The sequence below is a fragment of the Phascolarctos cinereus genome, unplaced genomic scaffold, assembly GCF_003287225.1.
Source record: "Phascolarctos cinereus isolate Bilbo 61053 unplaced genomic scaffold, phaCin_HiC Scaffold_3;HRSCAF=262, whole genome shotgun sequence".
NCBI lineage: Eukaryota > Metazoa > Chordata > Mammalia > Diprotodontia > Phascolarctidae > Phascolarctos > Phascolarctos cinereus.
In genome coordinates, this window is record NW_027555736.1 from 98,380,616 (window position 1) to 98,408,034 (window position 27,419).

A 27,419-nucleotide genomic window follows, 5' to 3' on the forward strand; every position below is an offset into this window, starting at 1 on the left:
TAGCAGCTCTTTCCTGGATGATAGCACTCCTCCACTGCAATCCATCCTTCACACAGCTGCTAAATTGTTACTTTTTTTTTTGAGACAATGGGGATTAAGTGACTTGCACAGGGTCACACAGCTAGTAAGCGTCAAGTGTCTGGTCTGAGACCAGATTTCAGCTCAGGTCCTCCTGACTGCAGGGCCAGTGCTGTATCCACTGAGCCACCTAGCTACCCCGCCAAACTGTTACTTCTGAAACACCTATGTGAGCATGTCATTTACCTACCCAGAAATCTTCAGTGACTCCTTGTTACTTCTAAAATAAAATACAGATTAAGCCTGGCACTCTATATTAGACCCTTGTAGCTATCTAGCTATTTCCTACACATGATGTTCTGTTTCCTGTCTCTCTCTTTACACAGATGGTCCCTCAGTCCCCAACTTCCCTCCTACAAATGATATTTCCTGATCCCCCCATTGTTGACGCTCTCTCCCTCCCCATCAATACTTCTGTTATTTTATATGTGCTTTATATTGCCTTATTTGGGCTCAGTGCCTTCAGGGCCCATAGTAGGCATTTAAATGTTTATTGATGATTACATGTTATCTCTTGTTGAAATGAACAATAGTGATGGAGAACTTACATTTTTCTTTTCTTTTCTTTTTTTTTTTTTTGCATGAGGCAGTGGGGTTAAGTGACTTGCCCAGAGTCACACAGCTAGTGAGTGTTATGTGTCTGAGGCTGGATTAAACTTTTTTTTTTCAAGAGTACTGGAGCACTCTATTCTTAAGGAACAGATTATAAATTCTTGATTTTTCTGAGTGAGAATTTTAGTTTTCAAGAAGGGGAGGTAGCAACAAAAACCTGGTTCTGACTAATGAGGAATTGGAAATGATGCAAACATTGGAGACTGTTCCATCTTAGAACTGGATAAAGAGCATTCCAGCAGGATGGCCAAGTGAGGGGGCAGCTAGGTGGTGCAGTGGATAGAGCACTGGCCCTCAAGTCAGGAGGACCTGAGTTCAAATGTGGCCTCAGACCAAACAAACACTTGACACTTACTAGCTGTGTGACCCTGGGCAAGTCACTTAACCCCAATGGTCTAAAAGAAAAAAACAAACAAAAAAAAAGGATGGCCAAGTGAGTGACATGACTAAGCCCAATTCTTATTTGTAACCTCAAAGTGAGCACTGAGTGGGTCAATACAAGGGGGAAAAGGAAAAATCTTCCCATTTTCTTTTTCAGATAAGAGTGAAAGAGCAAGAGAAAAAAAAAAGGGATGTGGAATGGGAGTTTGTTTTGGCAATGGTGAATTGCTGTGAAGCTTCAGAAGAATAGATATGGTGCCCATCAAGCTATTTCATATTTTGTGGGGAAGTGATGCAAGGAGGCTTTGATTGGCAGGATGGATCTGCTTCTGTGTAGCATAGGTTTGGTCTTGCTAAAGGGAACACCGTTATGTGTTCATGGTGCACTGCACCTTGAGCTGATTTTAGCCTTAGCAGGAATATTTAGGTCAACAGTTCACATTTCTAATGTGAAAAGACTAATGTGTCATGGGATAGAAGGCAACATGAGATAATTCTTCTGTATTACATGTGGCCCAGAACTACATCTCTTAAGATCATATGGAATAGGTTTAATTATATAAGGGCGTATCAGAAACAGCTGAAATACCTGAATTTGTCTGATTTCTACACTCTCCATTAGGGATCAAAAAACCTGGGTTCACATCATTTTGTGACTCAAATTATTTCGCCTCTCTGGGTCTCAATTTCCTCTTCTGTACAAATAGCTGAACTAGCTGATCCATTTTTATGGCTACCCTGTTTTATGTCTACCACTAACAGATTTATTCCTTGAGGTAAGAGAGGAGGTGGCTAGCTTACCAGATCGAAGAAAAAAGCCTCAACCATTAAACATTTGCAATATTTTATTGTAAAAGGTTTACGTCTACTAGGAGAATTAGCATATATAATCTGTGGGGAATTGGGTTGGTGGGATGGTAGCTGAGATGCATAAAGGATGAAAAACCATTTCCTTTGTGAGATACTCTTTCTTCTGGGTCTACAGTTGTGGTAGCATCTCATTTGCCAGTGGGTCTTCATTCCTAGTTTGACTGGTTTCTACCTACGACTTGCTTGATTTACTGGAAGAGTACTTTTTTTTCCTTTGTGGCTTCCAGGTCTGCAACACACTGCAAGGAGATGTAGTCACAGGCTACTACAGTAAAGCAACATAGAAGACAACATTTTGAAGTGAGTGTCCCTATGAGAATCAGTGTTTCACGGGCAAGACATTGGCGAATACTAGTTCCCCACTGCTTTAATCATCAGACACAGCTGTGGCCACTGTTTGACCAGAAACTGATCCAAATAACAGAGTTGATATAAAAGTGTACTTCTCTTGATACCCAGCTAGTCAGAAATGAAAATCTACTATTCTGACAGCGATATCTAAGAGAAGTCTACGGTCATTGTTGGATTTAAACATTTTAACTTCAATGGTTTTAGTGACCAAGCAGCTAAATTTCCATAGGTGAAAAGGCACTTGTAGTGTTACACCAGAGCACCTAATTGTTAGAGCTATTATTCAATTAGAATTACCTGAAGGAAGAAGAGGATAGAAAGAAGTCACACCAGTGGGCCTTTCTGCCTGTCACATATTGTCAGTGAGTTAATAAACCAGAAAGCTTGGAAGTGGGGCTCAGCCCTTGAAGGCATGCCTATGAAGTTATTAAATACACCCACAATAGCAGCATAATTTGAGGAAAGGTCAAAATCCCAGATGAGGAGTCTTTCCTCTTCACTGAAAAGGAGATCATCAGATTTTCTTTGTTGGATGGGTGAAGTCATCGAAAAAAGCACCTAAAGTTTTTCATCCACCCCACAGAAGGTAGCACAGTAAATGAGCAGTCAGACTGCCTCAGTGTCCCCTTCAGCCAGAAGTACCTCAAGCTATTCTTGGATAGTTTCATAGAGGCTATCAATTTGGCTCCGAAAGTATTTGGCAAGCTCTGCCCGCTTTGCCTTCAGTGTGGGTGTCAAGAGTCCATTTTCGATAGAGAATGCTTCTGGGTGAATGTAAATATTTTTGACCTAGGAAGGGAAGAAAAAGGGGGAAAACCAATTAGAAATCAATTTACTGATATTAATCACAGCTGAGACCTTTTCTCCCAAAGACCTAGGGGTTCTATCCCTGTAATGTCACATGTTATTTAGGTTCAAGTGAAGATAATGAAAGGAGAGGAGAAACAGGGAGTAGGGGGAGAGTGGGACAGGATTTGAGATCTAGCCTAAGAAGATTAGACAGGCCTTGTTCAGGTCACTGATTTAGTGAGTAACTACTACATGCATAGCCCTGACAAAGGCTGGGCTTCTGGTTTACTTCTTACCCTAACCCCCATAACAAGTTTAAAGTCTAGTTGTGCTAGTAGCACACATTCCAAACTCAACTCATAGAAAGTTACTACACATTGTCAAGCCCATTAGTGACTACAGGTGCACTTAAAGAAAAAAAATGTCAGGTGAGGGGATGCAGCCAAACATTTAACTAACAAGGTAGCCCAGAAAGAATAATTTGGCACTTAACACAGCTGGAGGTACCTGCTTCCCATTTGGACTTGAAGTCATACTTACTTGTTCAAAGGACTTGAGGCCACCCTCTCTGCCAGTTTTCAGCATGTCTTCCAAAATGGTCTTCTTTACAAGCTAAGAATACCAAACAAGGGACTTAAGTCCAGCTCCAGAAAGTCCAGCTCCAGAAAGTGGGGGGGGGGGAGGGCAGGGGAGAGATGAGAATGGGACCTTTTTTTTCTGTTACACACACACACACACACACACACACACACACGTTTTTGCCCTATTAGAATACACTTTCCTTGAGTATAGGAACTGTTTTCACTTTTATCCTTCTCCAAAACTAAGCAAAAAATAAGTGCTTAATACAGTTTTTTTGATTTACTTATTAGCCAGAAGACTTATAAAAATTTACTAGTGTAACCCTTCCTTAATTCTTATGTCCCAGGATTATGAGGAGAGTTCCTGCATCCCAATCCAAGTGGAACTGAGCAAATTCATGAGAAAAACTCATCTAATCTCTTTTGTTTTGTTTAAACAACAGGCCCAAGATAAATGAAAGATGTTCTTAAAACTTACCTCATTTAGGCAGAGCTCCTCATGGGAACCCTGAACCCCAAGTTTTGCTGCAAATTTAGGAAGTACATCTGGGTCAGGAACAATCACACCCACTAAGGTTGACTAAAAAGGAAATAGATGAACTTAGTGCTTCTAAGTGGCCCAGAAGTTTCTTTCCCACAGCTAAGGGGATTGGGAGTGGGCCCAAGGAAGGGGGGCTATTTTTTCTCTTGGGTATGGCTGTCAAAAATACTTTTTTATGAAACAAGTCAAAAATATACATTTTAGCCACTATTTTTTTCCTTCCCCCATTAGGATGCAGTAAGGATATTTCCTTTTACATAGTGTCTGTCCCCACCCTGCAGTGACTTAGGCTCAATTCAAAAATGTTATTTTTGTTTCTAACTGGTGTTCAGCGGTCACTACCTCTTAGCACTTGGGCTTGTAAAGTTTCTGTAAATTTTGGAGGCAGCTATATGGTTCAATGGAAGGAGTTACATTTGCAGTCAGAGCACTTGGGTTCAAATACTGGCTTTGCTACTTACTACCATGTTGAATTTCTGTGGGCCTTGTATTCAGCTATCAGATGAGGGGTTTGGACTAAATGACCTCAAAGGTCCCTTCAGCTCCAAATCCATGATCCTATCAATAGTTCTGTCCCCCTTTCCAGGTCCTTAATTTATAAGGATACATGTATGTACTGGTAGTACTTATATTTAAAAAGAAATATGGGGTAGTCATTCCCAAGTTCAAATCTTAAATCCTTTTAATCAAAAGGAGTCAGCATAAGTTTTTGCCATCTCTAGAAATGCATAGTATTAATTCCTGAATTCCCTCCAAAATTGTTTTGTTAGTCAAGTTACCTGTAAACTATCTCCATGTACAAAAACTTGGGATACTGGACCACTCCTGATATACACATTTTCTATCTTCTCTGGGGCAATGTATTCTCCTTGGGCCAGTTTAAAGATATTCTTCTTCCGGTCAATGATCTTCAGGGTTCCGTTCTGTATGCAACAACAATAGCCGTTAGTATTCTTTTGGCCCAGCCTAAGACATCTACCTCTCCCAGTCAGTTCTAGCTCTTATGTCTGCTATTAAACAAAAATAGCAATGGCTCACATTTATATAGCATGTTATGGTTTTTTGGAAAGTTTTCCTCACAACAACCCTTTGAGGTAGATAGTGCAAAGTTAGTACAACCTTTGAGCCTGTTTCTTCATTTGTAGAAAAGTGGATATGTAGCCTACCCACACAGGATTACACAGCTAGCAACCTTTAGGGCCAGGTTTAAATCCACATTTCTGACTCCAAAGTCCACTGAATTATTATACCCCAGCTCCTCATTTTCTCCATTTCCTTGTTTAAATTGGCAGTAGGGGTGTGAGGAAGGGAGGGGAAACAGTGTGGAGGGGAATAGTATAATTCTTAGCATATAGAGGCAGAGAGATGGTATAGTGAGTAGAGTGATAGACTTGAAGTCAGAAGACCCAAGTTCAAATTCTTTCTCAGATAACTTACTAGCTCTGTAACTTTGAGCAAATGGGACAGGGGCAGTTTATAAAGGCAAATGGATGGATGGCAGAGGTGGTAGCATGGTAGACTTGGAGTCACTAATACTCAAGTTTAAATCCTCACTTGGAGACTACTAGCTATGTGACTCTGGGCAAGTCACTTGCCCTTTCCTAGCTTCAGTTTCCTCACCTGTAAAATGAGGGGGTAGGAACCAGTGACCTCCAAGGTCCCTTTTAGCTTTAAACTGTAAGAATCTTTATCTTTGTCAAAAAGGTCAATATCAAGCCCAGCTAAAGAAGAGTTTGGAGTGGGTTGTTTTTAACTGGTTATGTCAGTGTTTGCCATAGTAAAGTATATTAACCCATATCCAGATCCCTTAGAAATAGTGAAGGGCTATATGGGCTTAAATTTTTTTTTAAAGATTCTCTACCTTGGCCTTTCTCTTCAGTTATCACTGATTGATAGGGCAGCACCTTTTTGCAGCTTTGGAGAAGTCAATGAGACCTGTTTCCTTTGGTAAAAGTATGTCTGGATAGCCAAGACTAATTAGCTGAGCTCTGAATTTTGAGACTGGATGGTATATCTGTCACTTTTCTTAAGAGCTTATGCCACAATCTAGACAGTGAGCTAACCAGTCGTTTCATCATCATTATCATTATTACCACCAGAGGTACTCAGCCTTTACAAGACTGATAAAGAAGCTCACTCTGAATTTAAATAAGTGTGTGGGGTCCAAGAATTCTTAGCATACTTCAGCCCTCGCAAGATTTAGATTGGTGTGTAGGGCAAGATTCAAAAGAAAAAAATAAACAGATTCTAGACTAACAATTAGGTTTTGGTATGTGGAATGGAGGTATTTTAGGTAATGTTACTAGACTAATTCACCTAAGTGTACCATGTAATAATGCATTCCAGTCCTGTAGGACTCATTTATTATATGTAGAAGAGACCTTCCCTCATCTTATAGTAGAGGTTACTGAGGCCCTCAGAGAAGGTTTCCTTGCTAAAGGTCACATAGGTAATTAGTGTCCAGATACAGTAATACTTAGGAGAGCCCAGGTCTGACTCCTAGGCCTGGTCTCTTTCCCATTCTATCACATTGTCTCCCAACATCTCATAAAAAGAGCTGGATATAGCAAGAAGAATTTTGACAGATCCTACACTAGCACAAAGTGAAATAAGTCAACTGGCATATTATATCTTTGTCTTTCTGTAATAAAATAAGCCCTTCAAATTCAAGTAGTTTGGGTTGGGGCAGGGGATAGCTTTAGCAGAAGTGATGAAAGAAACTTACTGGTAACCAGCGACCAATGTCTCCTGTGTGAAGCCACCCATCTTTGTCAAGAGCTTCAGCTGTTTTCTCAGGATCCTTCAGGTAGCCTTTGAACACATTGGTGCCTCTGATGCAAACCTATAACAAAAATGCACATACCGGGTTTAAAAGAAATCATAATCTCTCCCGATCTCCCAGTTTAGTCTGCCCAGCTAAACAGTATTCAAGGACTCCCTCTTGGGATCATCAGAATAACTTATAAAGCATTTATACACATTCCCTCATTTGATCCTAACAACCCCATGAAAAAGGTAGAACAAATATTCCCCACTTTATAGATGAAAGAAATGAGGCTCAGAGTAGTTTAAAGGAAACATCCAAGGTCACATAGCCTGAAACCTAAGTCTTTCTGCCTCCAAGTCCAGAGCCCTATTCTATGAGGATGCCATGTACCTCTCCTTCCCCATCCACTGAGAAGTAGTTCATGTCTACTACAATCTTCAAGCTTCACTTCATTACAGACTAAGGGAGCCCCAACATGACCTAGAACAAGTCAGAAAGGAATATCCATGAATTTTGGAAGAAGATAAGCATATGCTAGACTCTTAATTATACTTGTAGAATGTATTCCACAGAAATGAAGTTGGGCAAGCCATCCATTTGACTTGGGATTTAGTGATGGGGCTGTGTGAGCCCATTACCCCCTCACTCCCCAAAAGATCTTTAACTTCTGGTTGGACTAGAAGTCTGTATTCATTTTCCTGACTAGAAATGCCTTACCTGTTGTCCAGTCCCCAGGTGATGAAAATGTGCAGCCAGCAGTGCACTCAGTTTGACCATAAGCTTCATATACCTGGGGAAATGAAACAAACCTTCAGACCTGGGCTGGCCTTAAACAGCCTGAAAAATCTTTCCCCTAAGCTAAAGGTTGAAGCAACAACTACCACGAAGAGTCTAATTACTTCTCCTTCCCCCCACCCCAGGGAAAAAAACAAATAGAGCGGTTTATCTTCTTTTGGCTAAGCCTTTCCTTTCTAAGCTTCTGCTACCCAAGATCCAGCCACCAAAATAAAAATATTGTTTTAAAAGAGTAGGCCCCCAAAACTTCCACAAGTACACAGCTTACCGAACAGCCCAGCGCAGCTCGGAGGAATACCAAGATTGGGGAGGAGATAGGTGCAGCTCCAGTTATCATGAAACGTACCTTCCCACCTAGAGTTGCCTGTGCAGGAAGAAAAGAAAAGGCTTCTACTCAGATGGGGGCATTGATGAAATCTAATCGATCAAGCCAGAAAGGGCCTTAGAGATTATTTCATCCGGTCCCTTCATTTCACAGATGAAACAATCTTAGGAAAGCGAGGTGACAATATGTGTCCTTGGACGAATGGCAGCACCGAGATTTCAATGTCAGTCTTTACTGATATGGTGCTCTGTTAGACTATATTGCCACCAAGAATTCAGTTTAGCAAATATTGATTCATATATAATCATGAGAACCTAGAGAGTCTTCCTTCATAAAAACTCTTGAATCCATTTCTTTTCTAATTTCATGGATACCACTATAATCTGTCTTTACTAGATCATACCAGCCTACTTGGCTTCTCATTTCTTTTATCTTTAGTGCTATATAAACTGAAATGATAGCTTCCCTCACCCCTGGCCTGCATCATCACTACTCTCTTAAAAAAAATCTTTCTTGGGATACTTTTTCTTTTTGAAAATCTTTACTGTTGAATGACCTACAACTAAAAGTTCAAACTCATTAGCTTGGTATTCAAGGTTCTCCACAATCTGTCCCAAGCCAACCTTTCCAGCCTTATCTCCTACCACAACCCTTTTTACAAACCCTCTGCTCTAGTCAGACAATCTTGTGGTCAACTAAATCCTAATATATAGCTTGCACATCCCCAGTTCTGTAGTTTGGCTCCTACCATTTCCCTTGCTGACATGTCTTTCCTTCAGACCTCTTTGTTGGCTTATCCAGATCCCACCCATCTATCCCAAAACTACCATGTCATTTTCAGAAACCTTGCTCAAACCCTCCTATGAAGTATTTCAGTACTAGAGAAAGGAGGAAATTATCTTGGGCAAAACTAAGTTTTGCCTTTCACTGAGCAATTTATTGGCTTAGTTTTCAAAATAATCTGTCATTTACTGATTGATATTGACCTTTTCATATAATGATGCCTTGGGTCCCCAGATTGGTGGGAATGGGGAATGGGAGGGTGGGAAGTCAAGGGCAGAGACTAGACCCTGGTTCTCTGTATCCCAGTATGAAATCAATTTGTACCTAACTGAATGTGCATTGAATATGATATGAAAAATACAACATGCTCCCTGGCCTTGAGAAACTTAGGCGTTTGGGGCAGACTTTACAAGAAGGACATGAAAAATTGATTAAAAGGCTGCTCCTGTCTCTGTGGCACTCTGTTAAGCATTTTAGATACATCTATTCTTTATAAAGTAAATAAACAAACTTTGTTAGAACCTATTCCCCTTTGGTAGATAAAGAAAACCAAAGCTAAGATAAAGAAACCAAAACTGCACAACTTGGCCAGGATTATATAACCAACACAGCTAATAAGTAATGAGGCAAGCGCTCTAATCCAGTTGTCCTCGCTCCTAGATCGGTGCTCTTTCCCCTAAGTCGTTGCCAATGTTAAGTCAAGCACTAATAACAAGATTCTACGGGCGTTGAGGTGAGGTAACAGACCTTATTACTATGACCTGCTGGGGTGATTCAGTCGTGAGCTCACAAGAAGAAACATCGATTGGATAAGTGGAAGTTCACCAAGCACTCCAGAAAAATAAGATTTCAAGAAACCAAAGCCAAAGCTTATTTCTCCATCAAGTAGAAGAGCAAATGTAAACTTGGCGACCTTAAGAGGCACACAGCCCCCTGTACTCTAGCCTGGGCACTTAGAATCCCAGCAGTTGGGGAATGCAGCTCATTAACAGCACAAGGCCCTTGCACCTGTGAAATAATGGAAGTTCTTGCCAAGAGATTTTACAGGAAGGCACCTGTTTGGACACTATTCAGGGCCCAAGGGACATAATTTTCTCTGCTCTGCATTGTATTCTTGGGTACTTGAGACTCTGGGGTGAGACTCCCTGAGGAAGACAAATGGGCATTTGCCCCTGGGTAACAATGGCAGGAGGGACTGGGGCATGGGGAGGGGAGAGATAAAAATCTGTCCTTTTATAGGAAGAACAAAAGGGAAGAAACCATAGTAGAAATGGCCCAATCTAGTTGCAAAGGGACTTGCTCAGTCAGCTTCTTGGAGTTAAGCCAACTCTAGCATAATCGTAAAGATAAAAGGAAACACCCACATATAACTGGCCTCACAAGCAGCATACACATACACACACACACACACACACACACACACACACACACACACACACGGACATACCTGGATTTTTTTAAATATAAGTATATCCCAGATGCTATCTTTCGGACAATGCCTTGCTTTACTTCACTGAATTTCCTAGAGATGGCCAGATTCAACAAAAACCTCTTGAATGGTGTCTTGGCTTCACTATGTACCTATAAGAAAACAGTTCCACTTGGTGGAAAATCTTTTAGATGCATATCTGCTTATTTCTCCATAAAACCACCAAATGTGATTAGTAATACAAGCAAGAGAAGCTGACTTCTAGCTCTGTGTATGAAAACAAGTTACATAAACTAAGCCACAAGAAGATCACTAAGGAGCTTCACAGCACCAAATAAGCAGAAGGTGACTGTAGTTTTACTTTCCTCTCCAAATTCCTAATCTGTAGCAATGAAAAAAATATTTATTAAGTACTTCCTATGTACCAGATACTATGCTACTAAGCATAGTAGGAAATGCCAAGAAAGGTAAAAATAGCCCTCGCCCTGAAGGAGTGTATACTCCAGTGAGGGAAGACAATATGTATATTGTCTAGGTATATCAAGATCTATACTGAGTACATGGAAGGTGATGTTGAAAGCATAAGCATTGGGGTGGGGGGCACCCGTGAGGAAGCAGATCATTCCAGATGTGAAGATCAGCCAGGATGAGCAAAGGTAGAGGAAGTAGAGATAGAATGTTCTGTGGAAGCAAGCAAGCAAGTCAATGTAGCTGAATTGCATAGATGGGAACACTTGAAAGGGAGCAAAGGGTAAAAAGATGAAAGGTTGAAAGAGGCCAGGTTATGAAGCATGTTCAATGACAGGACTTTCTGTTTGATCCTGGAGGTAATAGGGAGTCACTAGAATCTGCTTAGTGGCAGGGTAACATAGTTAGACTTTAGGAAAATAGGTTTGGCAGCTAATGGAGGATGGATTGGAATAGGGAAGACACTTGAGGCCAGGATAACTTCAACAACCCTACAGTTGAATAAATTAGTCTTGATAACAGAAAAGTTGAACCTGAATATCTCCTCAAAAATATTCCTACCCCATGTCCAGGCATAAAATCCTTAGTAACCACAGGATTTACAATTGAAAGGGATGATAGTTACCTAGCATCCAAATTGGACCTGGAGTCCCAACTTCATTTTATAGAGGAGGCAGAGGTCAGGGAAGGTGAAATAATGCCCAAATCACGTAGGTAAATAGGTAGCAGCTGTAAAACTCAAACCCAGATCTTTTAAATCTACATCCAAAGCTCTTTTCATCATACCACATGCTGCTCACATTGTTTGGATTTAGCAATGGACTAAGAAATACTGAGAAATTAATTTCCTTGTAGTTTAAAGATTTCCTAAATATTATGCTATCTTTTTTTTGGATGGATGGCCTCTGATCATTAAAAAAAAAAAATCCAAAACCAAAACATACCAGAATATAGAAGGGGATAATGGTGGTTCAGAGATTGGTGGTATTTTAAGAGGGGTAGTTGCTAGGAATGGTTCCAAAAGGCCAGATTTTTTTGTTTTAAAGGATTATTACTCTGTAAACTTCACAGGTACTTGAAAGAAGTACCTAATCTCTTCTTTACTTAACTGTTCTCATAAAACGAACCTTATCATAGACCCTGTTGAGAAGCCGGGGAACTACTGGAAATATAGTTGGCTGTAGGATTTTCATGTCATCGGTCAACAACCGGATATCCCCTTGGAAGAATCCCACTCTGGCACCGCAGCTATAAACCGCAGCCTAGAGAAGAAGCAACGTGGATGGTCAGTTTTCCTAAGGTCCAAGGCAAGACCTATCCTAGACAAATGCATAAAGCTGGCCAGTTCATAGCCTCCCAGATTTGGAAGGGATCTTAGAAGCCATTGAGCCCAACCTGTCCTGTCCAAGAATTCCCTCACTACAGCATCCTTACAAGCTTTCATCCAATCTTTAATTGAAAACTTCTAAAGAGAGAGGAAATACCTTTCTCCACTACCTGCTGGGGCAACCCATCCTCATTTTGGATGGCATTGATCATAAAGGGGAAACATTTCCATATCAAGCCTAAATTTATCTCTGCCATTTCTACTCATTACTCCTAGTTCTTCTCTTTGGAATCACACAAAACAAGTTTGTCTTTTGGTCCCCCAACCTCTCCTCTCTTGAGTTTTTCTTCTCTACCACCTGTTATTCCCTTGCTTCTCCAAATGTCTAACATCTTTTGCTTTCTTCCCCTTGTAACCTATCAAAGCCTGCTCTCAGGAAAGGATCTGAAATTCACTCACACCAAAGGGAAAATAATCAATAAAGCTCAGAGCTGTCTCTAGTACAAGGCAATCATGGCTTTGGCCTAAGGTACCAGAATTCAGAGGTACTGACAAGCACCATCCTAGGCTGCCCTGCCTCATGTTCTAAATGAGTTCTTCCCTGCCTAGCCCAACCCTCAGCAATAGAAGCCTTGTCACAAGGCATACTTCTTTCTCCTGCCCCCGAGTAGCATAGAAACTTCATGATTTTCAGTGGTGTATTTTGCTCCCTCCAACAGCTACACACCAAGTGAGCTCTACTCCTTGCTTGCCATGGTGAAAAATTCTTTTTATATAAGAAATACAACAAGTTTTAATATGTTCCTTCCAGCAATTTGTTTTTCATACAGAGACAATCTCTACCCAAAAGAATGGGTGATTTTTCAGGATTATCTCTCAGTTGACACGCCAATGGGGGTTATATTTGGAGATTGGGGAGCTCTGGTTACTTAAAGGCAATCTTGCTTTCAGTCATCAGATTAGCCTAAGAACAGCTCCAAATAATAAAATTAAGCTCCACCATCTTATTCAAGGATGAGTCTCTTTTGCAGTACAGTCTCCTGACTGATATTACTTTTGAGCAATTGCAAAGACATCCACGATTTATTATTCCAGATTTCCTTATTCCTTCCCTAGTGAAATGATTTTCTTTTCCTGGTAAGCTCAAGACTCAGCATTTTAGGGAAAATGATCTTATTATGTACATGCTTTTATATCAGCTGTCTTGATTCTCTAGCAATTGTTCTAGGTAAGGTTATTACCATTTGATAGATTGGGTAACAGAGATACAAAGTGGACAAATTGATCATTTGGCTAGTGGAGAAACTGGGGCTTGCTTCCCCTTCTTTCCACTAAAGAATGAGCCCACCAGAAGTTATAAATCTGTCATTACAGGAAACTAAAGAACAGACATCCCTTCTAAACATTTAGGAGATAATTTAAGATACTTACCTGTACAACTCTTTCAAACATATGAGCCAGAGGAAGGTATGATATTGTCACATCTTCACGTGTGGGTACAAAAACGTTCTAAGGAAAGACAGCACAGATTTAAAAAAAAAATAATCACATGATTTTATTAAAGTTAGTTTTTCACAAATTTGTCTCTTCAATTAGTTATCTCTAACCCCATTTAGTACTATAATTTATGATGGCTGTACATATCCAAAGACAGAAGAAGCGCAAGACCTATAGTGGGCAGGAATTAGAGGTATATGCTTTTTATTCACTGTGGACCCATAGTTTATTTCATCTTTCTATCTGGTCCAATTTTCATTCAAGCCCCCAAGAAATTCAAGATAGATTCTTTCAAGTCTCTCTTTTCCACTCCAACAATCACTAACCTCAACACTTTTGAGAAAAGCTGCAGAATTTGCAACAATATTTCGGTGTGTCAGCATGGCTCCTTTGGGATAACCTATAGGAAATGAAAAGTGAGGAGAATAATTTTAATTCCTCTTTACAAAGAGAAGACAGATACAATCAATTTTCTTCCAGATAGGTGGGTAATCTGTAGTCCAACTTATGCTCAAAAAAAATAAAGAGCAAACCTCATTGTCAAAAACTACACCTTTACTGAAGGCCTTGTTTCTTAGAGATCCTACCATAGGAAGCCTTACTCAGTTTCCAGTTCCATTAAGATGAGGCCAGAATCTCTGATCTCTCTCCTTTGCTGGATCTTCATCCAAGTCACATGGGCTAACTGGGTATCTCCCACAGTTCTGTTCTTGGCCTTCTTGTCTTCTCCTGCTCTACTATTTTATTTGGTGGTCTCATCAACCCTAAGGATTCAACTATCATTTTTATACAAATTATTCTATTTGTCCAGACCTGACCTCTCTCCTGACCTCCAGTCTCACATCTCCATCTGCCTATTAGACATCTCTAACATTTCTTATATGTCTTAAACTCAACATGTCCAAAACTGAATTTTTTTCCTTTCCAAACCCTCCTCTCCTTCTAACTTCCTTATTATTGGTGAGAGTACCACTATCCTCCCATTCAAGCTCTTAATCTTGGTGTCATCCTCAATTACTCACCCTCATTTATCTCCCATATCCAATCAATTGCCAAGTCTCATAATTTCTATCTTCACATCTTTTCTATATTCATTTTTCCTGTCTCTCCTCCAATGCTGCCACCATCCTGGCGTAGACCCTTATCATCTTACATCTGAACTATGACAATAAACTTCTGGTCTACTTACCTCAAGTCTCTCCCCACTCCATTCCATCTTCCATTCAGCTGTCAAATTGATCCTTGTAAAGCTCATATATGACCATGTCATCCTCCCAAATTCAATCAATTCTGGTGGCTCACTTTTGCTTCCAGGATGAAATAGAAAGTCTTCTATTTGGATTTTATAGCTGCCTAAAACCTGGCCCTTCCTACCTTTCCAACTTATTTATACCTTACACTCCTACTCCTCCCCTCTATCCCCCAAGTATTCTTCAATCCAGTGACACTGACCTCCTTTCTATTTCTTATACACAACACTCCATTTCCAACCCCAGGCATTTTCATTGATCATCTATCCCCTGTGCCTACAACTCTCTCTCTCCTCATTTCTGCCTCCTAGCTTTTCTGGCTTCTTTCAAATCTTTTCTAAAGTCTTACTTTTTATAAGAATCAATTCCTAGTCCTCTTTAATCTAAGTGCCTTCCCTCTGAGATTATCTCTAGCTCTCTCTTTTTCTTTCTTTTTTCCTTTCTTTCCTTTCTTTCTCCTTCCTTTTTCTTCTTTATTTCTCTCTTCTTCTCTTTCCTTTTTCTTTCTTTCTCTCTCCTTCCTTTCTCTTTCCTTCATTCCTTCTTTCCTTTCTCTCTCCTTCCTTCCTTTTTTCCTTCTCTCTCTCTCTGTCTCTCTTTTTCTCATACCTATTTTACATGTCTCCCCCATTAGACTGTGAGCTCCTTGAGAGCAGAGATTGGTTTTTTTTTCCTTTTCTCTGTATCCCTGGTACTTAGCACAGTGCCTGTCACACAGTAGATGCTTTAAAAAAATTTTGTTTACAGATTCTGTTCCCCAAGTTGCTCTCCATTTCTCTGACTCAATGTAACTGTTCCATTGGAATAAACTTCATTCAGGCCAACAGGACAATACAGAGCTTGAAAACTCCTGGGAAAGTCAAATATCTTCACTTCCTAAAAAATCTAATACAAAACTCTCAAGGATGGAACTTTAGATCCTTCCATATGCCTATCCCTACCCCACAGGTAGGACCTTACCCCTGCTTATTTTCATTAAAATGCCTGACTCACCTTCCTATTCATGTATTCATATATTGATAGTATCTTTATTCTGCTATCTGGACATCCTATATATTGGTACATATTCATATTAACAAGTCTTTTATTCCTGCCCGCTAGGTGACTACATTTTAATCATAGGATATCTAGTACAGAATAAACAAATTGCTTTTCAAATAATATGATTTTTATTATTAACTACCTCTGTGCTTTCTGTGAATACATGGTCAGTGTTTTGAGGTTTACTAAGTGCCTTCTTCACAATTCTGTGAACTCTGAAATGTATTATCCCCATTTTACAGATTAGGAAGTAAATTAAGGCTCTAAGAGGTAAAATGACTTGTTCATAATCACAAAGCTATGTAAGTATCTCAGTTGGGATTTGAACCAAGTCTCCCAACCCTAATACTTTAACTATTATAATATGCTACTTCTCATAAGCCCATTGATAAGCATACCACTGACTGACCTGTTGTCCCACTGGTGAAACATATAATGCTGAGGTCCTCAGGTTTGGGAGGCTAGAAAGAGAGGTACAAACACTTTATCCTACTACAATTCTTGAGTATCAAAAACAAACAACTCAAAACACGAATATAAGAAGATATTAACTTACCACAGGTTTTTTGAAATTCTCTTTGCCCAGAGTCTGTAGGAAAAACAAAAGTCACCCAGAAAGGAGAATAATCAACTAAGATGGGAAGCCATACACAGAAAATTTACATTGCCATACTCTTTGGGGCTACCATCTAAACTTTTTCCCGTGAGGAAGAGCTGGTAATAATACTTTCTAAAAAATACCCCCACAGGATAAACTCTATCCAGACCAACTCTTAACCTTTGACAGAGGAAGTATATGATCATGATTGTTGCTATTGAAGAAAAGGGATAGAGATAGATCTTGAATGTCTTAGTTTTGGTCTTATAGCTTATGGGTTTTATGTTATGGTTTATCTCAAACTTCACCTACATTTTCTTTTCTTTCTCCCTGTCCCTATCCCTATATCTCTTTTTTTTGAAGTTCTGAATTTATTTTTAACATTCCTTTTTTTAAATTGAGTTCCAAATTCTTATCTTCCCTTCAGCTCCACCTCCAACCATTGAGAAGGCAAGCAATATGATACCTATTATACATGTGAAGTCATGAAAAATGTATTTCTATATTAGCCATATTTCAAAAAATAAAAAGAAAGTGAAAAACAATATGCTTCAATCTACAATGAGTTCATTTCATTTTCTGAATGTGGACAGCATTTTTCATCATGAGTTCTTTGGAATTGTGTTGGATCATTGTATTGATCAGAGTGGCTAATTGATCATTGTCACATTATTGCTGTTACTGTGTACAATGTTCTGCTTCTGCTCGCTTCACTTTGCATCAGTTCATATAAATCTTCTTACTTACCTACAATTTTCAAGGAATAAAGAAATGCTAGATTTTGTCTTTTCTACTCATTCCATAGACATCTTATTTAGTCCAAAGGGAAAGTCTTCAAAAGCTGCTTTCCTATTTTCAATTCATACTCTGAATGCTATAATTCTACACAACTGTATTGTAGTTTTCCTTTTTTTTTTAAGCAAAAGATACTCTAAATTGCAAAAGGAGAAGCCTTCAACCACCTCACAAAATCCCATGTGGATTGTAGTCTTGGCTTCTGTACCATACCTCAGCATCATATAGCGATAAGATTTCGATTCCAAGCTTCTCTCCTCTTTCCTTAAGGCTGTCCTCAAAGGAGTCCATGAGGATTATCATCTTCAGCCCTAAGGTAAGGCCCTTTTCAACATTCTCCAGTAGAATATTTGCTTTCTTGGGTGTGTCACAGACCACTGTGGCAATCTCCGCTGTAGGGCAGAACCAGAACCAAAAAGATCACCCCTCATGGCTATATGCCTTTCTGGGGTGAGGGGTAAGATTCAAAAATATTCAATGTGCAGTCAGAGATTAGACCTGCAAGTAAGACTTATAGGCATGCTACATGAAACCTATCTATCAGGAAGGAAAAAGGATATTGTTGACAGCATCATTTAGAGACTCAAGGAGGTCCTGAAATTGCTTCCTCTTAATAATAATACAGTATATACAATGGCTGGTTAGTTGCTTATCTACCAGAGTTTTCTCATTCCCCTATGTGTCAAATTTAACATTTGTATCAGTAAAGGTCTATGATGTCCTTCCTAACTGGCTATTGCTTCACCGGTCCCAGTGTATCCAATTAATCCAACCTTTTCTCAGTTAATATTCTGGTTATCATCTTACCATCAGCTCAGCCTTTGAGCATGAACTCTCCAGCAACCCTCCCCAACTTCTGCTTTCTAACTCTCGAAACCACAAACTAATCCATACTGCCGTACCTATCTGATAGGGTGTGCCAATCTATTCTCCTATAGCTCCACTCACCTTTTCTGAGACTTTCCAAACCGAGATGGTCCTGACTACCATTCCCCTAGGTGTATTCTCTCCCCCATTAGCACATAAGTTCTTTCAGAGTGTAGGTAGTCTAGCTTTTGTGTTTGTCTCCCTGGCACTTAGGCAGCACTGGTCACATAATAAGCACTTAAATGATTTTTCATTCATTATAGATTTAAAGTTGGAAGGATCTTTAGAGGTCATCTAATCCAAGGCTAATTACATATGAGCAAATCAAGGCCCAGAGCAATTAAATGATTTGCCCAGGATCACATAGCTGATAAAATGACAGAGCCCGAATTTGAACAATCTAAAAGGGAAAGATTTACAATTACTGCTAAATAAATCAAAAGTGCCCAATGAAGCCCATTAGCCAAAAGTAGTCCATACAATTAATTCTACAGGTTTATGTCTGTTAACATGTTTATTTGTTTTGTGAAAATGCTTCTATTCATCTGTTTATAGGTCATGCTAGGATTTATTTTGCTAGAAGTGGTATTGGATTTGCATGGACACATCCAAAACCTTGCCTTTTGTTAAATATTTTTCATTTGTTAGATGACTAGTCACATACCCCGGAAAGTTAGTCCATACCCCAGAAAGTTTTCAAACTTCTGAAAAATGACTTAAAACCTTTTGACAAGCCCTACAATTTAGACAGAGATACCTGACCATACTTGGGAAAAATCACCTTATGTGCAAGCTATTATGCTTCATTCAGATTATGTCAAGATACTTTCTGATTATTTCTACTTACTCATACATCTATTAAGTGCAATGCATTGTTACAGGTGCTAGAGAATACTTTTTTTTTCTTTTTAAAGTCCCTGCCCTAACAGGTCTCGCATTTTAATAGAAGTCATTAGGCATACATTCAAATTTTTGAACACTTCAAGTTCATACAGAGAATATGAAGATGTCACTTTTGATGAGTGGAAGATCAGGAAGGCTTCATAGGCGATGGCACAATTGTCCCTGCCTGATACACATTTTAGGGTTCTCTAGGAAGAATGACTCAATTACCTACTGGGATCTCATCAATGAGGATACACCCTCCCAACAGATCCCAAGCCAGAGAACATTGTTCTTGTTCTCCCCTAAGCCTTCTCTAGATGGTTTACCTCATGTACATGCCAGGGGCCTTCTTCTAGATCTCTTTGGGTGTCATGGATACCAAGGCAGCACTCTGGCAGCCCATCGGTTATCACTTTCTCACTATTTGACTCTTCTTCTAATCAAAGATTTCTTCTCTATCCCTCATGACACTTATTGCATAGAGGTCAATGTCGGAAACTTTACAACTTATGTGAACCTACCAGGAGTAAAAAGCACATAGTGAGAGATTATAAATATGCATAAGAAAGTATTTAAAACAGGCTGTTGGGGACATGGGCCATTTAAAAGTATCCCATCATTCCTCCACAAAATGGATACTCTTGAACTGGGCTTTAGAGCCTTCCCTGGTCCCATGGACTGAAGAAGGTTTTTTCTACTCTGAACAACCAGAGCAGTTTCCTTGTCCTTACACTATGTACTTGCCTTTTTATATAAAATGATACCCCTATCCTAGCCCTCCCAAGGAGACTCTGAGCTTCTTAAGAGCAAGGATGATGTCACTCTCATTTTTGTATCAGTGCCTACCAAAAGGGCTTGTATAAGAGAAGTTCAAAATGTGGTGAATGCATTGGAGTGCCAAGCATGCTAACAAAAGTGGCAATAGCTGCATGTGTAAGAGTGACGTCTGAAAGCCATCCCCTAAGATCCAAGGAGGAACAGAACTGCAGGAACCCCCATCTTACCTTTGTTAACAATGTATACTATGGCTTCAGGCCCCAGGGTATCATAGAGGGGGACAGCCACCATTGAATAGGTGTAGCAGGCAAGTTCTGCAATGATCCACTGTACAAACAGAAAATATTACCCTCAGGCACTGGACAGTATTGGGGGGTGTGAGGGGAGAAGCAAACAAGCCTTACAGTCTCTAGGGGAAAATGAAGAGATAGGCCAACTGAGCGCCACAACGTTGAGCAGTCTTGCTCTTTTAAATTTGAACCAGTCACAGATCTAATAAGTACTCCCTCCTCTATTTGGGGATATCAATAATTATTAGCAATAATAATAGCTAACAAATATATTTGCTAATATATATGTGTTCATATATAATACATACAAGTGCTTTGCAAACTTTAAAGTTTATATATATTGCATGCATAGGTGTATATATGTAAAAAAATATATATAATATACATGCAAACATATATGAACTTTCAAGTTTGTGAAGCACTTTGTATATATTATCTCATTTTGGTGGCTAGCAGATAGGCGGTACAGTGGATAGAGTGCTGGGCCAGGACTCGGGAAGACCTGAGTTCAAATAGGTCAGACGCTTACTAGCTGTGTGACCCCAGACAATGTATTTAACCTCAGTTGGCCTCAGTTTCCTCATATGGAAAATAAGGATAATAATAATAGCGCCTAACCAAGGGTTGCTGTGAGGATAAAATAAGACAACATTGGTAAAGTGCTTTGTAGACCTTAAAATGCTGTAAATACTATTGCTGTTGTTATTACTGAAAGCTCTCCCCACAACCATCCTGAGAGATGGGTAGTACAAGTATTGTACATAGGGGTAAACTGAGGCTCAGAGACATTGGGGGGCTTGCTAGTGCTTGGTGGTCCAAAGCCAACTTCACAGTTTTTTGCCTAGTTAGAATAAGAGCTTTGGGGGCAGCTAAGTGGGGCAGTGAACAAAGCACCGGCCCTAGAGTCAGGAGGATCTGAGTTCAAATCCAGCCCCAGACATATAACAATTACTGGTTGAATGACCCTGGGCAAGTCATTTAACCCCAGTTGCCTCAAAAAACAAGCAAACAAACAAAAAAGAATAAGAGCCTTGCCATTGCTTTTGCCATAAGTTGACAGCATGGCATAGCAGAAAGGCCTCTAAAGGAACTAGGTTCAAGTTCAGGCTTTGCCACTGTGACCTTGGGGAAGCAAGTTGACCTCTGAGCTGCTGGGGGTGGGGGAGTGGGGGCTCTTATCTTTAACAGAGATAAAACTTATACTACCTTCCTCAAAGGATCATCACGAGGCAAACAATTGGTAAATGTTAAGTACTACATAAAAAGTTATATCATATATGTGTACCCACACATATACTATTTAAATGTGATTACCTCTGGTCTGTTCTGAGCAAAGATAGCAACAAACCGGTCTGGTGATGGCTTGTATCCTTTGTGCAGAAGACAGGATCCCAGGTACTCTGCCCTGTCAGATACCTAGATAGAAAGGGCCCAAGAGAAAAGAGATAAAATTACTTTGTCAGCCCCAGAAATGGGAGGAAGTTAAAAGAATCCCTCAGACAAATAAGTAGAAGTCAGATTGCATACCTGTTTGTAAGAGAGCCACCTGTATGGTTGATTTGTTTTTCTGGATCCCAAGCAGGGTCCATTATCTAGAAACAATTACCAAAAAGAGAGAGGAACAAACTTGAGGTGCAAATCCTTTGGGCAAGAAGTAGGTAGGTGAGTTTAAGGATACGATATCTACTCTAGGCCTAGTCCCATGCTGAGCACATGAGAGAATGGAGGGGGAGATGAGAGGAAGGGAGGGAGAATATGAAGGTAGAACAAATTGTCTTCAATGAACTCACAGTTCATTTCAGGGAGACGAGATACAAACAATAAATGATACTTAGCACTAGGAGAAGTGGTATGATAGAGCAGAAAAGGAACCAGAAAACCTTGCTTCTAGATCTAATTCTGCCACTAATTGTGTGTTATATTGGATTGGGGGATTAGAAGGGAGGGCAGAGAAGAAATCATTTCCCACATCAATAAAGCAACTAGGTGATCACATAGAATGTAATATAAAGATGAGCCTAAAACGTATTACTAAAGCAGATGAGCCCCTTAAAAGAAGCCACATAAACAAAGGCATCCTGCAGAAACAGGAGTCAGACAGTTAGCTGATTAAAGAGATGACTCCAGCAAACCAGAATTAAATACAGTTTTTAGTAGGAAAAAAGAGGGTAGGAATCACACTACTTTCAGAAACTAGCTTGAGAGGTGAGGCCTTGCCAAGAGGAAGCATTTTGCTAAGAATACTATGAATTTCAAAAAAAAAGATACAAAGGCAAGCTTTGGAGCTTAAAGCCTGAGTGGAAAGAGGAGGGGTTGGCAGAGTAGTGGAAAGAAGAAATAAATTTCCAACTCATTGTACAAATCCAGGAATTAACGATTGAGGAAAATGTTCCCAAGGAATTCCAGATACTTTCTTTTGTAGAGATAGACATAATGCCATAATTCTGAGCATATTCTATTGATAGCTGTTCTCCTTGACTCTTGGCAAACAAAAAATAGTCTGTTCTACAAAACTGCTTCAATCCCTCTCACCCTACAGCCTGATTAGGCTTCCTCATGTATAATCTGATAGTGTCATTCTTTTTCTAAAAACTCTTCATTGGCTCACTATCATTTTGGCTTTTGGATGCTGGGACATTATATACCCTTAACATCCTGGCATTCCAACAAACCACCTCTCACCCTTTTTGTGCTGTTCCTCCCTCCTACATATTAAATGTTATAGTCAGACTAGTCAGTGAACATGTATTAAGTACCTACTGTCCCAGGCACCGTGCTAAATTCTGGGAATGCTTAAAAAAAGAAAGAAAGAAAAAAGAGGAAGGAAGGAAGAGGACAGTTCCTGTCCTCAAGGTGGTTACAGCCTAATGGGGGCAAAAAAACCAAACACACACACACATACACACACACACACACACACACACACACACACACACACACACACACACACACTAAAGGAAGCTGAAAAATGATGAGTTGTTGGAAAAGTGCCAAGAAGGGGCATGAAGGTAAAGTTCAAAGGAGTACAGCTGGGTAGGAAATAAAGAGACCAGATTACTTGTCACCTCCAACTCACATTTATACTATCCCACTTGTGTGTTCTTCTTCTGCTCACATTACCTTTACCTGGGAGGTCTTCTTTCCCCTTCTACAATTGAGAGATCCTACCCATCCTGTAAAATCCAGCTCCAATTCCACTTCTTCCATGAGAGCTTTCCTGATGCTCCCCATTAGAAAGTATCTCTTCTTTACCTCCAACAGCACTTTATGATACTGTAAAGGTAGTGCTAGAAGGGACCTTGGAGGCCATCTAATTCAACTCCCTCATTTTGCTTTTGAAAAAAATTGAGGCTTTGGGCAGTTAAGTGACTTGCCCAAGGTCACTTAGCGGGCAAAGCCAGGATTTGAATCCAGGCTCTCTAACTCCAAATGAGGCTCTGTTTACACTGTGCTTCATATTTACCTGTGGTTTTATTATAGTTCATGTACTATATTCCATTATAAGACTAAGCTAATACCATATATATTTACAAGATTATTGAGTTATATAGTGGGTAATCATGGCATAAAGTTTGCTAACTCCAAATGAGGTGCTGTTTACACTGTGCTTCATATTTACCTGTGGTTTTATTACAGTTAATGTACTTTATATTCCATTATAAGACTAAGCTAATACCATATATATTTATAAGATTATTGAGTTATGTAGTGGGTAATCATAGCATAAAGTTCACTAAAATCAATGAAAAAGTGTTAAGTATCTGTATGTCAGGCACTGGAGATATAAGGACAAAAATAGATTGGCCTGCCTTGGCATTACATTCTCAGGGAATTGATATGTACATACAAGTATATGCAGAATATATTTTAAAATATAAATACAAAGATGCAGTGGATTGCATGGAAGGTTAACCTTGGAGTCAGAAGGATGGGGTTCGATTGCTCACTCTGCCACATACCTACTGGGCGACCCTAGGTAAGTCACTTAACCTCTTAGGACAACAGCGCTGTAACTTAGAGAGAGTAGGTGTCCACTTGCTTAGGTAAAGGAATACTGTTGTCTGGGTGTTCCCTATGACAATGAAATCAAGTGCAGTCCATATTTCTCCAAGAGGGACCGTGGATAATGGGAAATGTGACATGTACAAAGTAGTATTTGAATCGAGTCTTCAAGGTAAGAAGAGACTCTCAGAGGTGGAGATGATGACAGAAAACAATTTAGCCATAGGAGATAATCAGTACAAAGGCATGAGCTGGGAGATAGAGTACTATGCCTGAGGAAAGGCAAGAAGGGCTGAGTATAAAAAGGCGAATGATATCTAATAAGGGTGGAAAGGTAGTCTGTGGTCAAGCTATGAAGGGCTTTGGAAGCCAAATTGAGTTTATATTTTATCCTAGAGAAAGTGGAGCCAGTGGGGTTTATTGAATAGGAGAGTAACATGATCAGACTTGTTCTTTATAATGCTTTCAATCTACACTTTAAGGCTGTATTTGTGAAACTGTTGATTAAGGACAGAAGCATGCCCAAGTAGTAAACACATGGCATTTGAATCTGCATCCTCTGATGGGAGAGGGTAGACATTGGTCACTGGAAAGTTCCTTTCTAATCCTCTGTCATTTAAGGAGGGCACTTAGGGAATTCACCTCACCATTTTCCACCTGGCCAACCTTCTGGGTTTTATGATCTTCATAACCTCATCATTCTGCAAGATGAAATCATTTCTGAAACTCAAACCTCCTCATCTTATTTCCCACATCAGCTGAGGACTCTATCATGCCCCAATGCTCCCCCATCCCATTTTTTAGCTTCCTTGTGAGTTTTGTCTTCCTCTATTAGATTATAAACTCCTTGAAATCAGCTATTGTCTTTCTTTTTTTCGTATTTGTATTCCCAACACTTAGCAAAGTGCCTAGCAATAATAGATTTATTGACTATCGACTTGGAATCTGGTGCTCTTTCCACTCTGCCATGCCACAAGGGACAAATCTCTTGGTCTTGGTGGAATACCTACAAGCTTAGCACAATGTCCAGCTATTACATAGAGTAATATGTGACCTGAAATGAGACTGTCTTGTACAAAATTCTTAGGAAAGGGTTTACAGTCTCATATTTCTGGAAGACTGAAAAAATAAGTTCATTCTTTGCTGTAGAGATGTAGTGGTATAATACAAAGAATCTGGGCATAGGAATTTTGAAAAGCAAATTCTAGTCTCAGCTTTGCAGTTAGTTAGATATGTGACAGTGAGTACTTCATGTTCCTTCCCTGGCTTCAGTTTCTCCATCTGAGAAAACAAAGAGATTGATGTCCAAAGTCCCTTCCATCTCTACCCTAGCATTCCCATTCTATTCTCCACCAGCATTTACTAAAGGCAAAAATCCTCATGTTTGTCTCTGTGTTGATCCAGAACGAATGCTTCACTCGTAATAGGCATTTTGTAAATGAAGATCCAAAACCACTCCTGTTGATTTTTTTATATCTGGGAATGTGGATTTTTAGCACAGAAACAGGTGGAGGGAAGAGGTCAGAGTAATACTTGCTAACCAAAGAACAAAGCATTAGCGCACTTATTTCGATTCTTTGAAGACATATTAGTATAGGGACTGCCTATGCCAATTGTAGCTTATAGTTTCACTATGACTTACTTCCCCTTGCAATAGTCAAAAAGCTCAGCCTGTGACCAGTGTGGTGTTTCTTGGATAACAGAAACAGTGTTCCTGGGGACCACTAGGAAAGGTTTAAAAGTTATGACCCCATCTGAGAGTTACAGTGAAATTGCTCAAGCCTCTAAACAGTGATAAATAGAACTTATAATAGAAACCTGCATGTCATGAAGCACACAGTATTTTCTTATATCAAAGTATGCTTTTTGAAAACATCCTATCATAATCACCCCCACCTTGCAAATGTGACTGCCTACTCCTAATCCTGCCTCTACTTACAATACAACATGACTTAGTCAAGTTATAAAAACATGAATAAAATGGCTAGTAAGCATACCAGACACACGGAGTCCTCGCTGGAAAATTTCATACACTGTTTTGGCATCAGAAAAGTAATAGTCGATGAAGTCATCATTGCGTTGCATAGCACCCCGCCGAGCTCCTCCCTAAAAGTCCGAGTCCAAGTTTAGCCTGAGAAAGGCTTATTTTTAACTACCCCACCACTACCACCAAAATAAAACAACCCTTAAGAACAGACATTTTCCTAAATCTTCTCCTTTACATTTCATGTCCATTGGGTAGGGGATAGCTTCAGCATTGTAACAGAAATCTCATATCAAGAGACATGGATGGCAGCTCCCAGTCAGCATTCTCAGGAAAACAGTTCCCTTTCTCCATAAAATGGACTTCTTTCAGTTATCTATAATGCCACTGGATGTATGGGCTGAAGAAGCTCTAGATTACCCAGTATACAGGGATGTGCCAAAGTCAGTTTGAACAGGCTGGAAGATTGTTAAATTTTCTGTTGTGAGCATTTTATACTTCAGAAGTAGACAGTACAAATTAGGGCTCAGTTTATTATTGTTTTGTTGACTGTCTAGACTTAATAAAGCAGATTAAACTTAAAAGTGTGTCCTGAAGACTTTTTTTTTTCAACATTTACCTGCCCATCTCTGCCAGTATATAGAATGCAGGTTCCCAGAGTCCTTTAGTCAGGAGACTTTCTTAATATTTTGTGTCATGGACCCTTTTAGCAGTCTGGTGAAGCTTATTGACCCCTTCTCATAGTAATGTTTTTAAATGTATGAGATACCCAGTATATTGAAATATAGCTATCAAATTTTTTTTTGGAAAAGAAAGTTCATAGACCTTGGTTTAAAAACCTCTGCCATAGACAACCTTTTCTATGTGGTTCAAGCTCTCAGTATCACTTTTATCCCAGAAAGCCTGAACTAGTACTCAAACTCAGCTGGGCAGCTCTCTGTTGGTAGACTGATTTAAATAAATGTCATCATACGTCAGCAGCATCAAGTTATATTCATTGACTGGATAAAGGTTGGTCAGCTGGATAAGGTCAACAGCAACAGAGTTACCTGAACTCCCACTGACTGTTTTTGCAGGTCCAGAAGAGGCAAGACTGGCCGAGGTTTGTTAATCAGCCACAGGAAGATGGTGATTCCAACTGTCAGTAGGCTGATCACCACTGGTGTTGGAAGTGGGGAGAAGAGAAAGTTCAGGATGAAAAGCATCTTTGTGGAGCAGCAACAGGAAATTTAGACCTAAAAAAAGAAAGAAAGAAACTAAGAGTTAGAAATGTTCATTGCTTCTATCAGATCTGGGAGGATTTGGGAGGTGGAAAGCTTCCGTTGCCCCCAGTACT

The 27,419-nt window shown here is 39.7% G+C and overlaps 1 protein-coding gene across 1 annotated transcript in view; it reads right to left on the reverse strand.

Annotated features, from left to right (window-relative positions):
- Positions 1-1,898: 1,898 nt before the first annotated feature.
- Positions 1,899-27,419, reverse strand: part of ACSL5 (acyl-CoA synthetase long chain family member 5) — a 55,672-nt gene continuing 30,151 nt past the window's right edge. The window contains 22 exon segments of the mRNA XM_078151053.1: positions 1,899-3,081; positions 3,622-3,693; positions 4,141-4,242; positions 4,983-5,126; positions 6,929-7,045; positions 7,361-7,402; positions 7,404-7,450; positions 7,688-7,760; positions 8,034-8,129; positions 10,321-10,361; positions 10,364-10,454; positions 11,898-12,032; positions 13,529-13,606; positions 13,921-13,994; positions 16,295-16,346; positions 16,442-16,474; positions 17,492-17,670; positions 20,035-20,134; positions 21,412-21,513; positions 21,625-21,689; positions 26,097-26,205; positions 27,133-27,318. Coding sequence (XP_078007179.1) covers positions 2,941-3,081; positions 3,622-3,693; positions 4,141-4,242; positions 4,983-5,126; positions 6,929-7,045; positions 7,361-7,402; positions 7,404-7,450; positions 7,688-7,760; positions 8,034-8,129; positions 10,321-10,361; positions 10,364-10,454; positions 11,898-12,032; positions 13,529-13,606; positions 13,921-13,994; positions 16,295-16,346; positions 16,442-16,474; positions 17,492-17,670; positions 20,035-20,134; positions 21,412-21,513; positions 21,625-21,689; positions 26,097-26,205; positions 27,133-27,288 — 2,049 coding nt within the window. The 5' untranslated portion in view covers positions 27,289-27,318 and the 3' untranslated portion in view covers positions 1,899-2,940.